Source organism: Salpingoeca rosetta (assembly GCF_000188695.1).
Source record: "Salpingoeca rosetta unplaced genomic scaffold supercont1.12, whole genome shotgun sequence".
NCBI classification, from domain to species: domain Eukaryota; class Choanoflagellata; order Craspedida; family Salpingoecidae; genus Salpingoeca; species Salpingoeca rosetta.
In genome coordinates this window covers 1,188,985-1,201,767 of record NW_004754922.1, presented here as the reverse complement: position 1 = coordinate 1,201,767, position 12,783 = coordinate 1,188,985, and the positions used below count along the sequence as shown (strand labels likewise).

The window sequence follows — 12,783 nt, the reverse complement described above, 5'->3', positions numbered from 1 at the left end:
AACAAGAGCGGCACGTTAAGTGGAAAAGAAGCAAAGTTGAGATAGGTTGCGCTTAGGATAGGAGGATAGAAACAACGCGTGCACACACACACACAAATGCACACACACACACACACACAGACACATACACACGCACACTTGCGCCCACACACACACCCACACACATACACACACTCGCGCCCACACACAAATGCACACACACACACACAAATGCACACGTTACGCACCATCTGCGGCACGCGCATCTTGCGGAAGCGCGGCGACGTCACGTCCACGGGCATTTTGCCGCGTGCGCACAGCTGCTCCACAACAGCAGTGGCCGACTCCTCGCTGCACACGCGCTCAACAAGCGCGCCAATGCCGTCTGCATTCAGGAACGCGTCCAGGTCGTTTGCCTTGGTGTACGTCTCAAGCACATCGGGTCCAACCTCGCGACACAGCGACTGGAACGACGCCACAAACGCCTTCACCTCATCACGCTCACCGCCAGCTGCACTGCCATCACCATGCTGCTGCTGCTGCTGTTGTTGTTCCTGTCCATGCGCTGCACACAGCGCACCCGTGTTGAGGTGCCAGGATGGCATGGCCTCCAGCAGCTGCACGCCGCGGTAGTCGCTGATGAGCGACTGCACCGTGTTCTTCCAGTGGCCAAGGAACGCCGGGTTGTCCACAATGTCCGCGCCAGAGAGTGCAGCGTGCATGAGCGCATCGGCCCACGCCAGGCCCTTGCGCTCCAGCGAGATGGTGAGATGCGACGAGCCCTCCTCGCCCGACAGCGCAAAGTGGATGATGCCCTTGGGCATGTACATGGTGTCGCCGGCACGCAGCGTGAACTCGTTGCAGCGCATGCCACGCAGGTCTCTGTCCTCGTAGCGCGTGCACCCTTCTTGCTTCTGGCGCCGGATCTCCTGCAGCTGGCCCAGCTGCGCAGGGTTGAAGTGCTTGATGGTCTCTGTCTCGCTTGGACGCGAGCGTGTGCCGTGGCGGCTTGGGAAGGAAGAAGACGACGACGAAGCAGAAGCAGAAGCACCGTGGTCCCCAGTGCCGGTGTTGGTGTTGTCGTCGTCCTCCGCGTTGGTGTCGCTTCCGTCGTTGTCAGTGTCGGTTTCGGAGACGTATGCGTCTGGGATGCAGGTTGTCCAGCGCTTTGAGCCGTGGAGCTGGATGACAAGGACGTCGTAGGGGTCTGTGTGCGGCATGAGGGCGCGCGACTCGTTCTGCGTGGCGTGGTACAGGTGGACCGTGGACTCTGTGCCAAACACGTCGCGCACGCCGTCCTGCAGCTGCTTGACGTGGTCCTCTGCGGGGGAGTCCACGAGGTCCTCGTAGCGGATGAGCAAACCCGCGCCGGCAGCCAGCTCGTCCTCCATCTGCTTGCACGAGGACACCTGCCGTGTCTCGCCTTGCTCCTTCATCTGTTTTGTGTGTGTGTGTGTGGGGGGGGGGGTTAAGGGGGGTGGAATGGGAGTTGCTGTGATGCAAACACACACACACACACACACACACACACACACGCATACGCACACACGCACACACGCACACACGCATACGCACACACGCACACACGCACGCACGCACGCACGCACGCACACACAGCACACCACCGCCACCACCACGAATACGAATTTGCCTGCAGGCAAAAGGTAAAACTGGTAGAAGGTGCCACTCTATCCATGAAGGTGTGTGAGAACGTACGCACACAGACGCCAGACACGCACGCATGCACATATGCACAGGTGCACACAGAGGTCTGAAAGCGCACACTCACAAGCACGCTCTGCAAATGCCCACCTGGAATCCGCCATTTTGCTTGTCTTGCAGCTCAAACGCCCTGCACAGCTCTGGCACTCGTGCCAATGGCCGTGTTAGGAACCGCATGTGCGGTGACATGACATCCTCGGCGATGAGCGTGTCCCGCTGATACCAGGCGCCAAAGAAAGTGCTGTGATTGACCTCCTGTGTCAGGAAGAAGTCTTCGAAGGATAGCGAAGACTGTGTTCTTCTGCGGTGTGGGCGTGCAGGGCTCCCAGGAGGAGCAGAAGGCCACGCACGATTATGATGGGCCGCTGCATTTTCGTTCACGACAGTAAAACGCTCGGCGGCATCGGCGCTGTGTACTGCCGCGATCGCCATGAGCAGCCATGCACATGCAGCTGCAGTTGTTGCCCTTGCCATACTGTTGCGTGAAGTAGTGGGTGGGCTCATTTCTCATGGGATGGGGGAAAGAGGGTTGAGTGCCTTCTTGCCTTCTGCTGTTGAGCGCGTTGAGCGCGGCTCTTAGCTGTCCGAGCTTCTCCTGTGTTTGAGGCTCCTTCCTTTCTCGGGTTGCTGGTCTGACTGAAGGCAAGCAAGGCACTCCATCAAGCCATCAAAGGAAGAAGAACCGAAAATGCCTGACACAAAAGAACACACCAAGCCAGTGCGTGCAAAACTGCACGCAGACTGCACCACAACCAGATGCGCGTGTTGTGCGCGTTGGTTCGCGGTGACGTCGACGAATACACATCGCGATGTCGCGTTTTGCAACGAAAATTGGGAATATTGCCTTGCGTGCGTTTAATTTGTGCAAGCCAGGCGCTGGCGCCTACCACAAGCAACCCACACCCACATACACCCCCCCACACACTCTCTCACATCCACGCGTCTGCGCTGCCTGCTTGATCGTCATGGGCGAACATGTCATCCTCGTCGTCTTGCTGCCACACGTCTGTTTCGTGTGTGTCGTCTGTGTCAGCGCTCTCGTCCTTGAGCCCACGGAAGAACGCCTTGGCGATGCGAAGGCGTGCTTCCAAGTACGGAAAACAGACCTGCAGTGTGGCGTTGGTGTTGGTGTTGGTGTTGTTGAGATTGATGTGCAACCCACACATGGAGAAAGAGACAGGCGCACGGATACGCAGGTATGCACACGGATAAGCACACGGACATGCACACTCACTCAGTCGCACACACACACACACACACACGCACTCTCTCTCTCTCTCACTCTCACTCTCACACACATGCCAGCTGAGAGATCTTACCGGACAGGTGTCATGCTCAAACTGAACGTGTTCTCCCGACTCCCCAAGATGAATGGTGCAACTGAAGGCCGTGAACGCCCTGCCCCAACAAAGGAATGAGCGGAGAAGTGTGAACATCTGAACATGGTATGGTCACTTTTCAGCCATCAGAAAGACATTTGCACACACACACACACACACACACACACACACACACACAAACAAATGAACTAACCAAATGAACATCCAAACAAACAAACAAACAAACAAACAAACAGACAACAAATGAACAAACACACGCACGCAACGCACTCGTGAAGGAGCCAGCCATTGGCGCGTTGTATCAAGTCGCGGCAGCGCTGCGATGCCTCTGCCAAGGCCACGCATTCATTCAACGCAACACTGCACAAGGACACCTGCACCGTGTATGGTTGTGGTTGTGTGCATCAGACGCAGGCAATGAAGAGTCATACGAAGCCACACTGCGTGCATTGACACACGACACTGCACTGACGCACCTTGGTCCAGGTGGACGTGCCGTTGAAAGCGAGCTTGTTGAGTATTTGCACAATGTAATCGAAGCAGTTGTTGGCTGTGGCATGATAGCTGTTGCCGAAAGCAAATGACAACACGCACAGGCACGGGCGCCCCAAGCAAGTGGCGTGCACACCGCGTGAGCACTTGTCATATCATCCATGCACAGCACCGCGACGCAAGCACAAGGACAGGGACAGAAGCAAGCGAAGGTACCCGCGCACACGTAGGCACAGCGACACACTTGGCATGCAGGCGCAGAGACAGGTAAATACACACACACACACACACACACACACACACACACACACACACACACACACACACACACACACACACACACACACACACACACACACACACACACACACACACACGCTGGGGAGGCTCGGCGCCAGTGTTCTGTTTCGCTTGCTAATGTGGAATCAACCTTCGGCCCCTCTGTGACACCGGGGGCATGGCATTGCGCGTGCGTGCATGAGTTCAGTTCCCTTGTCGGGAAGGGGGGCACGACAGCTAACAGGACATCAGCAGGGCCACACTGTTCTCACCGATGCCAAGATCGAGGATGATGCACTTATCCCATCCAGAGTCTTCCTGGAACAACCCCTTTGAATCAAAGTTCCACACCTTGCCTGAAATGAAACGATTGTGTGTGTGTGTGTGTGTGTGTGTGTGTGTGTGTGTGTGCGCGCGCGTGCGTGCGTGTGTGCATGTGTGCAAGTGCAAAAGTGGATAAGTGCATGAGTTGAGCGAATGAGAATGAGTGCGCGTGGATGTCACAATACGAGGGATGCAGGATGAGGGTAAAACGTTCCAAGGCCACGTTTGGCCTGCACGACTGCTGCTCAAACGCAACGCAAGCACGCATTCAAGGTCACAGCGCACCCAAGCGCACACACGCATGTACCTGTTGAGTCAGTGATGCCGACGTGTAATACGCTCGCTGTGTCTGCAGACGGTACGTCCCACTCCTGGCCTACGCGCCTCAACACCAACGCACATGGGTGCTTGTGTGCAGACACTGGCTGCCACAGCCTGTCCAAGCGCGATGCGGTGTGCGTATGTGTGTGTGTGTGTGTATGTGTGTGATGTGTGTGCGCGTTCATCGGCCAACCCGTATGTTTGTGATGTGTGCGCGTTCATCGGCCAACCCGTATGTTTGTGATGTGTGCGCGTTCATCGGCCAACCCGCAGAGAGCAGACAGATGAAGGCGTCACATCATGCCACTGCACATGCACAGCTTCTCGGCGAGTGGGTGACGTACGAGAGAAATGTTCGTTTTGAGCAATCTGTCGAAAGCGATGCCTTGCATCGTGGGCAACCGGTCAACTTGGCTCTTGCTGTGCGTACAACCTGGCATTAAAAGCACGTGCACAGGTGCATGTGCACAGGTGCATGTGCACAGGTGCATGTGCACAGTTGAATCGTGTGGGCACTGTGCAACAGACCAGAAGTTGTCGCACACAAGGGGGGACACACACGCACACACACACACACAAAGGAGCACCACATGGACGACGTATGTACCTACACACACACACACACACACACACACACACACATGCACACCTTGATGTGGTTGCTGCACTTTAAGCTGCACAAAACAGGGTTGCCCGATGACATGGTTGGTGACCGTTGTTAGCGTTGTGGAAATTCTGCGAATGTTTTCGGACGAGAAGGACGTGCTGGCTTTTCCCCTTTCTCGTTCACATCAGTCGGCTGTCCTTCGCATCGTCGCCCTTGAGCGTCAATAATCGATTACAGACAGACATCCTCGTCTCACATACGTCTCTTTCCTCATCTTCCTCATCATCTTTCTCCTCACTTCCTGTTTCATTTCTTCCACTCGCACCAGCACCGGTGCTTGCAGCTCGGATCAAACATTCGGTCAGTCCTGACTTGCGCGGCCAGAGGGAGGGAGATCAATGAGCGAAACCTTCGACGTTTCAGCAATGCCTGCAGGCTCCGCGCTGCCGCTGTTTTGGTTGTGTTTTGCCGCAATTTTCCGCGACCTTGCTTTGCCCAACCAGCCAGCCAGCCAAACATCCTGCTGCTGCCGCTGTGTGTCGAGTCGAGAGCGTCATTGCTGTCGTTGAGCGAGGTGTCCTTTCAATTTTGCGTGCGCCTTGGCTGACTTTGCAGCGTGCGCCTCTCCTCTGTCCTCGCTCCTCTCGCCTCCTTCCTCTCTCTCTCTCTCTCTTTGGCCTTGCCCTCTTTCCTCTTCTCATTGTCATCGGTTCGCGTGCCCTTGGATCCCGGCTGCTGCTGCTGCTGCTGGACAAGAGGCGTTGCCATTGCAGCGTTAGATGAGCACTCCATCTCGCCGCTGTTCCGCCACCACGCTCCACTCCATCCTCACGCAGCACCGTTGACGGCCCATGGAGCGAGGGTGCAATCGCTGCCGAAAACGACAGCGTCAGGCGTTGCAGGCCCTCCGCCCACAAAGCATGAGACCGCATCACGCGGTGTTCGCACCCGTTTCACAGCAGCTGCTTCTCGTGTCACTCCTTTTCGCCTCTGCCGTTGTCCTTGTTGGTGCGCAAACCAGCTCAACGAGCACCACCTCGCCACGCCCGTCCACAACTTCGCTTGACGCTTGCATTGACACCAACCCGAAGCTGTGCGGTTTCCTTGCGGCTCAGGGAACCTGTAACTCACCCGCATTCTCCGAGCTCGCCACCCGTTGCTGTCAGACCTGCTCAAGTGCGTTTCTGCGTGTGTGTGTGTGTGTGTTTGTGTGTGTGCGTAGATGTCAGGTGCACGATATGTGCGTGTGTGTCGTGCGTGCGTGCGTGTGTGTGTGTGTGCGTGTGTGTGCTGCATGTTGTTTGTGTGCTGCTCGCTGTTTGTGTTGCTCGTCGCTACTGACGGCTGCATACATGTCTCACGCCTGCTGCTGGTTTGTGATTGTGTTGATGTGTTTGTTTACACTGCTGCTTCTGGCTGTGAGCAGATTCCACCCTGAATCCGCCCCCACCGACGTGGTTCGTGTGTGGGTTTCCTGGCGATTCTGATGGAACCCATTGTTCCAGGGAAGGCTTGAGCAACTGCTTTGCAGTCACAACCACCCCAAGCTCCTGTGTGCGGCTTCCAGGTGAGAGAAAAGACATGTACATGCATACGTGCACATGCACATGCGTGTGCGTGTTCATGTGATGGACGATAGGGCTACACACGATACACACATACACACACATTGTCATTGAATGCCTTTTGACAGATCTGCGGGCCCTCAGCTCTGCAATACATTCTTGTTAACTCGACATTTGCTCACCTGCATTCCCAATTCCATTATCTTTATCAGCATCGCTCGGGCTCGGAACGCGCTACTTGCGACTGGAACACCGTGGCCTCAACGATGTTGACCTGCCACACTTTCAATGGTCCATTCATCGTGACCCAGCCTGCATGACGTCCTACTCGCTGTCACAGAGTCTCACAGGCTCATCACAGGTGCGTCAGTTAAGTCGACCGTGTCCGGTTGTGAGCGGTGGACGAAGGCCTGTTTTGACACACTGCATGAGAAACCGATGTAGTGTGTGTCTCGCACGTACACACACACACACACACACACACCTCACACAACGACACACACACACAACACGACACACACACACACAACACGACACACACACACACACACACCTCACTCCACACACACACACACACACACACACACACACACACACACACACACACACACACACACACACACACACGACACACACACACACACACACACACACACACACACACACAACACGACACGACACACACGCACGCGCAGCTTGGCAGCTGTACCAATGTGAGATTTGGTGGAACAACGGTGTTGTACTTGACCATCTTCCGAAACTGCACACGGCTCCCTGATGGCATGTGGGATTGCCAAGGTACATCAGACTAGTCTGCGTGTGGTGTACTGCCTTCCATATCGTGACGGCTGAACGCTGTTTGCATGCTCCGGTGTCGTCCCTCTCAACGCGATCATCTCAACTTTGCCGTGTCCCATCACGTCCCATCACGTCACATCACATCCCATCACTGTGCTGGGTCACTTTTTCAGGCAAGGATTTGCCGTGCTTTCACTGGACAAGGCAGAGCGAGACCCGTTGCTCGCTGCCAACAGACTCATTCACGTGCGAATGGGACGCAAGCGCCGCGTCGTGCGTGCTTGCAGGCACGTCCTCCTTGTGCGCCACGTACTTTCCGCCCGGCTGCGGCCCGGCCCACTGCGCATTCGACACATACTTGCAGCAGTGCAACATTGCCGAGCCTTGTTCGTGCACAACCACAGGCATGAGCGGCAGCACGCCAGTGCCCACAGTGAGTGCCTGTATTGAATGTGCATGCAGGTGCATGCAGGTGCATGCAGGTGCATGGGTGTAATACTTGCGCGTGGGTGCTTGTGAGTACATGCATGCATATGAACCCTGCGGATTGTGGAACGGGGGGAAGTGGAGGTCTGTGTGTGATGAGGCCATTTCCTTCTCAAGTGTTCGGCCACCTAACGCTCAACCGTGTCCACGCGCCACTGCATCAGCTTCCTTCACCTCACGTTACTTGTGCAACCACATTCAAGCGTGCTAATGTCAATCCTCATCATCCCATGCTCATGACACCAAGGGCTGTCTGCGGAATCACAACGAGCCCGGATACGAAGGCGTCCCCATCTGCTACCTCAACGGTGGCGTCGAGCACGTTGCATCGCTGTGCGGTTGCTCAGCCAACAGCGACACGTACCCGGGTGCTTCGTTTCACGCATGCGTACCACAGGGTAAGTTTATTTCTTCTACTGCAGCCGCTCGTGTGTGTATCTGTGTGTGTGAGTGTGTCATGAGTTTGTGTCTGTCGTGTGTCTGTCTTGTGTGTGTGTGTGTGTGTGTGTGTGTGTGTGTGTGTGTGTGTGTGTGTGTGTGTGTGTGTGTGTGCTATTTGTTGTGTGTGCTATTTGTTGTGTGTGTATTTTTACATTTGTGCCCTTGCATCGTCCCTGCCCCGTCAACATTTTCATTCCCTGGTCTGCATCTTGTCATGCATTCTCACACATGTGCCTCGGCGACACCCCTTGTTCCAGACGACTGCAACGTCGTTCATCTCGAGTCGGACGAGTATCCAGAGGTTACGGGAAACTACGTAGCGGTTGAGATTGATGTGAATCCAAATGGCTGTGTGCCCACCACTGTCTTTGTCGCAGATGATTTTGGGTTTGCCAATTCCCTCGTCTTTTTTGCTGCCGTCGCTGACTACGGCTTCAGCCCAGGTATGGCATGTGTGTTTGTGTTTGGATGTGTGCGTGCGTGCGTGCGTGGGTACGTGCGTGCGTGTGTGTGTGCGTTCGTGTGTGCGTGCATTCGTGTGTGTGTGTGTATGTGTTTGTATATGTGTGTGCGTGTGTGCGTGCATTCGTGTGTGTGTATGTGTATGTGTGTGTGTATGTGTGTGTGTGTGTGCTTTTGCTGAGCAATAGTGAGGCGTCCCCGAACCCAAACCCCAACAACAACAACCCCAACAACAACAACCCCAACAACAACAACCCCAACAACAACAACAACAACAACAACAACAACAACAACAACAACCCCAACAACAACAACAACAACAACAACAACAACAACAACAACAACAACAACAACAACAACAACAACAACAATAACAATCGACCTGCCCCTGTGTCGCATTCATCACAGAGAATGTAGCGTGGCGAAACCTGGACAAAACATGGCTGCTTTACGAGTACGTGGATTATGCCATCATCTTCGAAGGCGCAGCCCTCAATGGCTTCATCACCGCTGAGCCCGTCCCATTGACAAAACAGGTTGGAATTGAGAGAGAGAGTGTGTGTGTGTCTGTGTGTTTGTGTGTTTGTGTGTCTGTGTGTGTGTGTGTGTGTGTGTGTGTCTGTGTGTGTGTCTGTGTTTGTGTTTGTGTGTGCGCCATAATCGGCCAATTGACGCTGTTGCCTGTAACCACCGCTTCTGACACGTCCCCCCCCACCACACACACATTTATCCGCTTCCTCTCTCTTGAACAACCAGGTGAGCGACACCTCTCCGTCCGCTCTCACGGGAGTGTGGGATCTTCGAGTTGGAACAGGCCTGCGCAGACCAACCGACGTCAGCGCCACTTGCAGTACGTTCACTTGCATATTCACACCCACACATTCCCGCAGCCCGGCGTGCGGCTTTGGTGTCCTGAATGGCCCTGCAACTGCGTTCACGTCAAGCATGCAAGCAAGCAAGCAAGAAACAAACACACGCACCCACCTGATCACGCTTTGCTTTCCACGCAATTATATGTGCGCTGATAAATAACGCGCTGCACACGTGCTGCTACTGTCTGTGTCTTGCGTTCCAGTGTCCAAGTTCCCCTGCAGCCGGCCGTTCATCACCCCGGCGCCATCCTCCATTGACGACAACATGGACATCCCCGCCAAACTGCAAGCTCTGCAATCCACACCCCGAATCGCCGCCCGCGCCCAGCGCATCCTCTACACCACGCTGCACCATCACTTCACCCTGTCTGTGCTGGCCTTGCACAAGCCCATGCTAAATGCATTTTACACGGCCAGCCTGCCAAACACAGCGACACGGGCATTCATCCCCACCATTGCGCGCATCACGTGCGAGGGCGCGTCGCGCGCAAATGCGACCATCTCCGTGCCAACTGTGGTAAGTGTGATGTTCATGCGGCGTGAATAAGGGCGTGGTGTGTTTTGTCTTCATGTATGCGCACATGTACACTTGTACTTGTGCAAAACAAGCATCACGGGTGGTGGTGCGAGTCCACACGTCTACACGCGTGACCAGCTGTGCCTCAGGCAATCGATGTCGTCCTCTCTATAGCTTTATGTTCTCACATCACCACACACACACACACACACACACACACACACACACACACACACACACACACACACACACACACATACACACACACACACACACATTACCCTGATTGTCAGGCGGTGGTCCTGGATATGCTGGAGGAGATCCATGCAGAGGGAAGCTTCAGTTTGTCGCTAGCCCCTTATGCCACGTACCTGTGCACCATCAACACCATCGGTGACACGTGCATTCCAGCAACGATTGAAGACAAAGTGCTCATCACTCCACCGCTGCCACCACTTGCCCCAGTCAGGGGCCTCGAAGTGACACACGTCACGCGAGCGTGTGTTGATGTGCGTTGGGCGCCGATCTCTCCGCTCGAATTCCGCGGACCCTTGCTTGGATATGACGTCGTCATCACACAGGGGTACGTCTTTGTTCCTGTGTGTTTGTGCGTGTGTGTGTGTGTGTGTTTGCGTGTGCGTGTGTATGTGTTTGCGCGTACTTGCCAACTTGTGTGGTGTGTGTACGTGCCAACTTGTGTGGTGTGTGGACGTGCCAACTTGTGTGGTGTGTGGACGTGCCAACTTGTGTGGTGGTGTATGCTTCTGCATTCTCCTGTCTGGCACTTCGTTCTCCTTGTTCACGCCACGCCCTGACGTTGATCGCTCAACTCTGCAGCCCACCATGCATATAAACACACTCACACATACACAATAAACACATTTGCACACGTCCGTGTTTGCTCATTGACACCTGCAGAGGCGTGCCAATCTCGTCGGTTCGCGTCCTGCAAGCACACGCGCATGTGTGCAACCTTCGCGTTGGCCAACCCTACAATGTACGATGTGCATTTTAACTTTATCACCGTTGTGTGCATGCTTGTTGACCCTGTCATCCGGCTGGAGCTGACATCGTTAGTGTCGTCTTTCGTGTATGTTCATGTCATCATTCCAACTTATGCCATGTGCACAACAGGTGTCTGTCACAGCTGATAATGGAGTTGGTCGCACTGATCCTGTCAGCGTCCCGTTTTACGCAGCGAGCGGAGGTCAGAGCACGCTGCAAAACTTCTTCATGCTGTCATGCGTGATTGGTGATCTCTTCAATGTTTTTTTTCAGCCCCAGCACACTTGAATCCACTCAAACGCACTTGGTAACATTCCTCCGCATTCACACACACACACACACATGCACATGCACATCCACATTCGTTACTCATCTCACTTGCGCGTTACCGTTCCATGCACACACAGTGATTGAAGTGCGATTAAACGTCACCGCCGAGCGCATTGATGACATCGACGACATCGACGACAGCGACGATAGCGTGCAGCTGTCATGGCTGCCACTCTCCCGACAAGCGGGGGCCGGCACCATCCAACGCTATCACATCGCCGTCTTCTCGGCGCGCCGCCTGTCTGATCTCCGGAGTCTTTCACTACCGCACAGCACAGATCCGGCTGAGCTTGTTACCGCCACCCCAGATCGATGCACGTTTGAGGGCTTGACAATCATGAGTGCAAGCTCGGTGCACAGCACAGATCCGAATGCCAAAGTTGTCGTTGTCTTGTCGGGGTTTGCCCCACACCTCGCCTATGCCATCGCCGTCGCCCCTGAAAACCGTGAGCACGTGGGCCCTTTCAGGTTGGTGCGAGGTGTGTGTGTGTGTGTGTGTGTGTGTGTGTGTGTGTGTGTGTGTGTGTGTGTGTGTGTGTGTGTGTGTTTGCGTGTGTGTTTGCGTGTGTGTGTGCGTGTACGTGTGTGTATGTGTGTGTATGTGTGTGTGTTTTGTTTGGTTGTTGTTTGTTCACCTGCTTGTGTGTGTGTGTATCACACATGAGCATCTGTAGCAGCCCATGTCCTCGCGTGTTTTCTGACATGTGTTGCACGGTTTGCTTGCTGCTCTTGCTTTGATCTACAGCTCAATCGCCACCGTCGATGCGACAATCTCGGCAGCGTCGTCTGGCGGGTCCGGCCTCCTTCTCGCGGAAACCATCGCTATTGTGACTATCGTATTGGTCATCGCTGTCATCGGGCTTGTCATCGTGATTGTGCGGTACGTACTTGAACCAGGAGCGTGGCTTGTTGACATCACCTTGCGCGTTCCTGCAAGCTCAGCATTGACTGCTTGGTCGTCCCCTCCACATGCTTTACATGCGTACCTGATGTTACCATCAATTCACACTTCCGTCCTTGCCTTTCACATCGTGGCTTCCTCGCAGGCACCGAGCCCACCGTGCCGGCACAAAGCGCACGCGCATCAAACTCCCATGTATGTTGAGTGCCATGACAACTTCATCATGTGTGTGTGTGTGAGCGTACATGTGTGCGTGTGTGTGAGAGTGTACATGTGTGTGTGTGTGTGTGTGTGTGTGTGTGTGTGTGTGTGTGTGTGTGTGTGTGTGTGTGTGTGTGTGTG

The 12,783-nt window shown here is 54.7% G+C and overlaps 3 protein-coding genes across 4 annotated transcripts in view; 1 reads left to right on the top strand and 2 right to left on the bottom strand.

Annotated features, from left to right (window-relative positions):
* The window catches only part of PTSG_12295 (uncharacterized protein), a gene marked incomplete at its 3' end in the record, with an annotated part of 13,586 nt that extends 11,166 nt beyond the window's left edge, over positions 1-2,420 (bottom strand). Inside the window, exons 1-2 of the mRNA XM_004993851.1 lie at positions 1,792-2,420; positions 205-1,415 (exon numbers count right to left, since the gene is read on the bottom strand). Of these exons, the coding sequence (XP_004993908.1) occupies positions 205-1,415; positions 1,792-2,205 (1,625 nt within the window). The 5' untranslated portion in view covers positions 2,206-2,420. The remainder of the gene's footprint in view (positions 1-204; positions 1,416-1,791) is intronic.
* A 210-nt stretch (positions 2,421-2,630) lies between these two features.
* On the bottom strand, positions 2,631-5,233 carry PTSG_12294 (uncharacterized protein; the record flags this gene model as incomplete). The annotated part of the gene is made up of 9 exons (XM_004993850.1): positions 5,107-5,233; positions 4,802-4,890; positions 4,444-4,520; positions 4,085-4,168; positions 3,911-3,974; positions 3,518-3,605; positions 3,312-3,415; positions 3,021-3,099; positions 2,631-2,807 (listed from the first exon to the last, which is right to left on the bottom strand). Exons 1-9 carry the CDS (start codon positions 5,158-5,160, stop codon positions 2,631-2,633), a joined length of 816 nt encoding a protein of 271 aa, XP_004993907.1. The 5' UTR covers positions 5,161-5,233.
* Positions 5,234-5,552: 319 nt separating this feature from the next.
* PTSG_05332 overlaps positions 5,553-12,783 on the top strand; it is an 11,141-nt gene continuing 3,910 nt past the window's right edge. Inside the window, exons 1-16 of one of the 2 annotated variants that reach the window (XM_004993849.1) lie at positions 5,553-6,240; positions 6,491-6,631; positions 6,842-6,990; positions 7,325-7,427; positions 7,601-7,860; positions 8,161-8,311; positions 8,612-8,797; positions 9,225-9,352; positions 9,573-9,666; positions 9,892-10,205; positions 10,499-10,788; positions 11,124-11,202; positions 11,340-11,412; positions 11,618-12,008; positions 12,286-12,420; positions 12,587-12,636. In XM_004993849.1, the coding sequence (XP_004993906.1) occupies positions 5,916-6,240; positions 6,491-6,631; positions 6,842-6,990; positions 7,325-7,427; positions 7,601-7,860; positions 8,161-8,311; positions 8,612-8,797; positions 9,225-9,352; positions 9,573-9,666; positions 9,892-10,205; positions 10,499-10,788; positions 11,124-11,202; positions 11,340-11,412; positions 11,618-12,008; positions 12,286-12,420; positions 12,587-12,636 (2,869 nt within the window). In that variant the 5' untranslated portion in view covers positions 5,553-5,915. Of the gene's footprint in view, positions 6,241-6,490; positions 6,632-6,841; positions 6,991-7,324; positions 7,428-7,600; positions 7,861-8,160; positions 8,312-8,501; positions 8,798-9,224; positions 9,353-9,572; positions 9,667-9,891; positions 10,206-10,498; positions 10,789-11,123; positions 11,203-11,339; positions 11,413-11,617; positions 12,009-12,285; positions 12,421-12,586; positions 12,637-12,783 lie in introns of those variants that run through there. The other variant, XM_004993848.1, reaches the window with a different exon arrangement.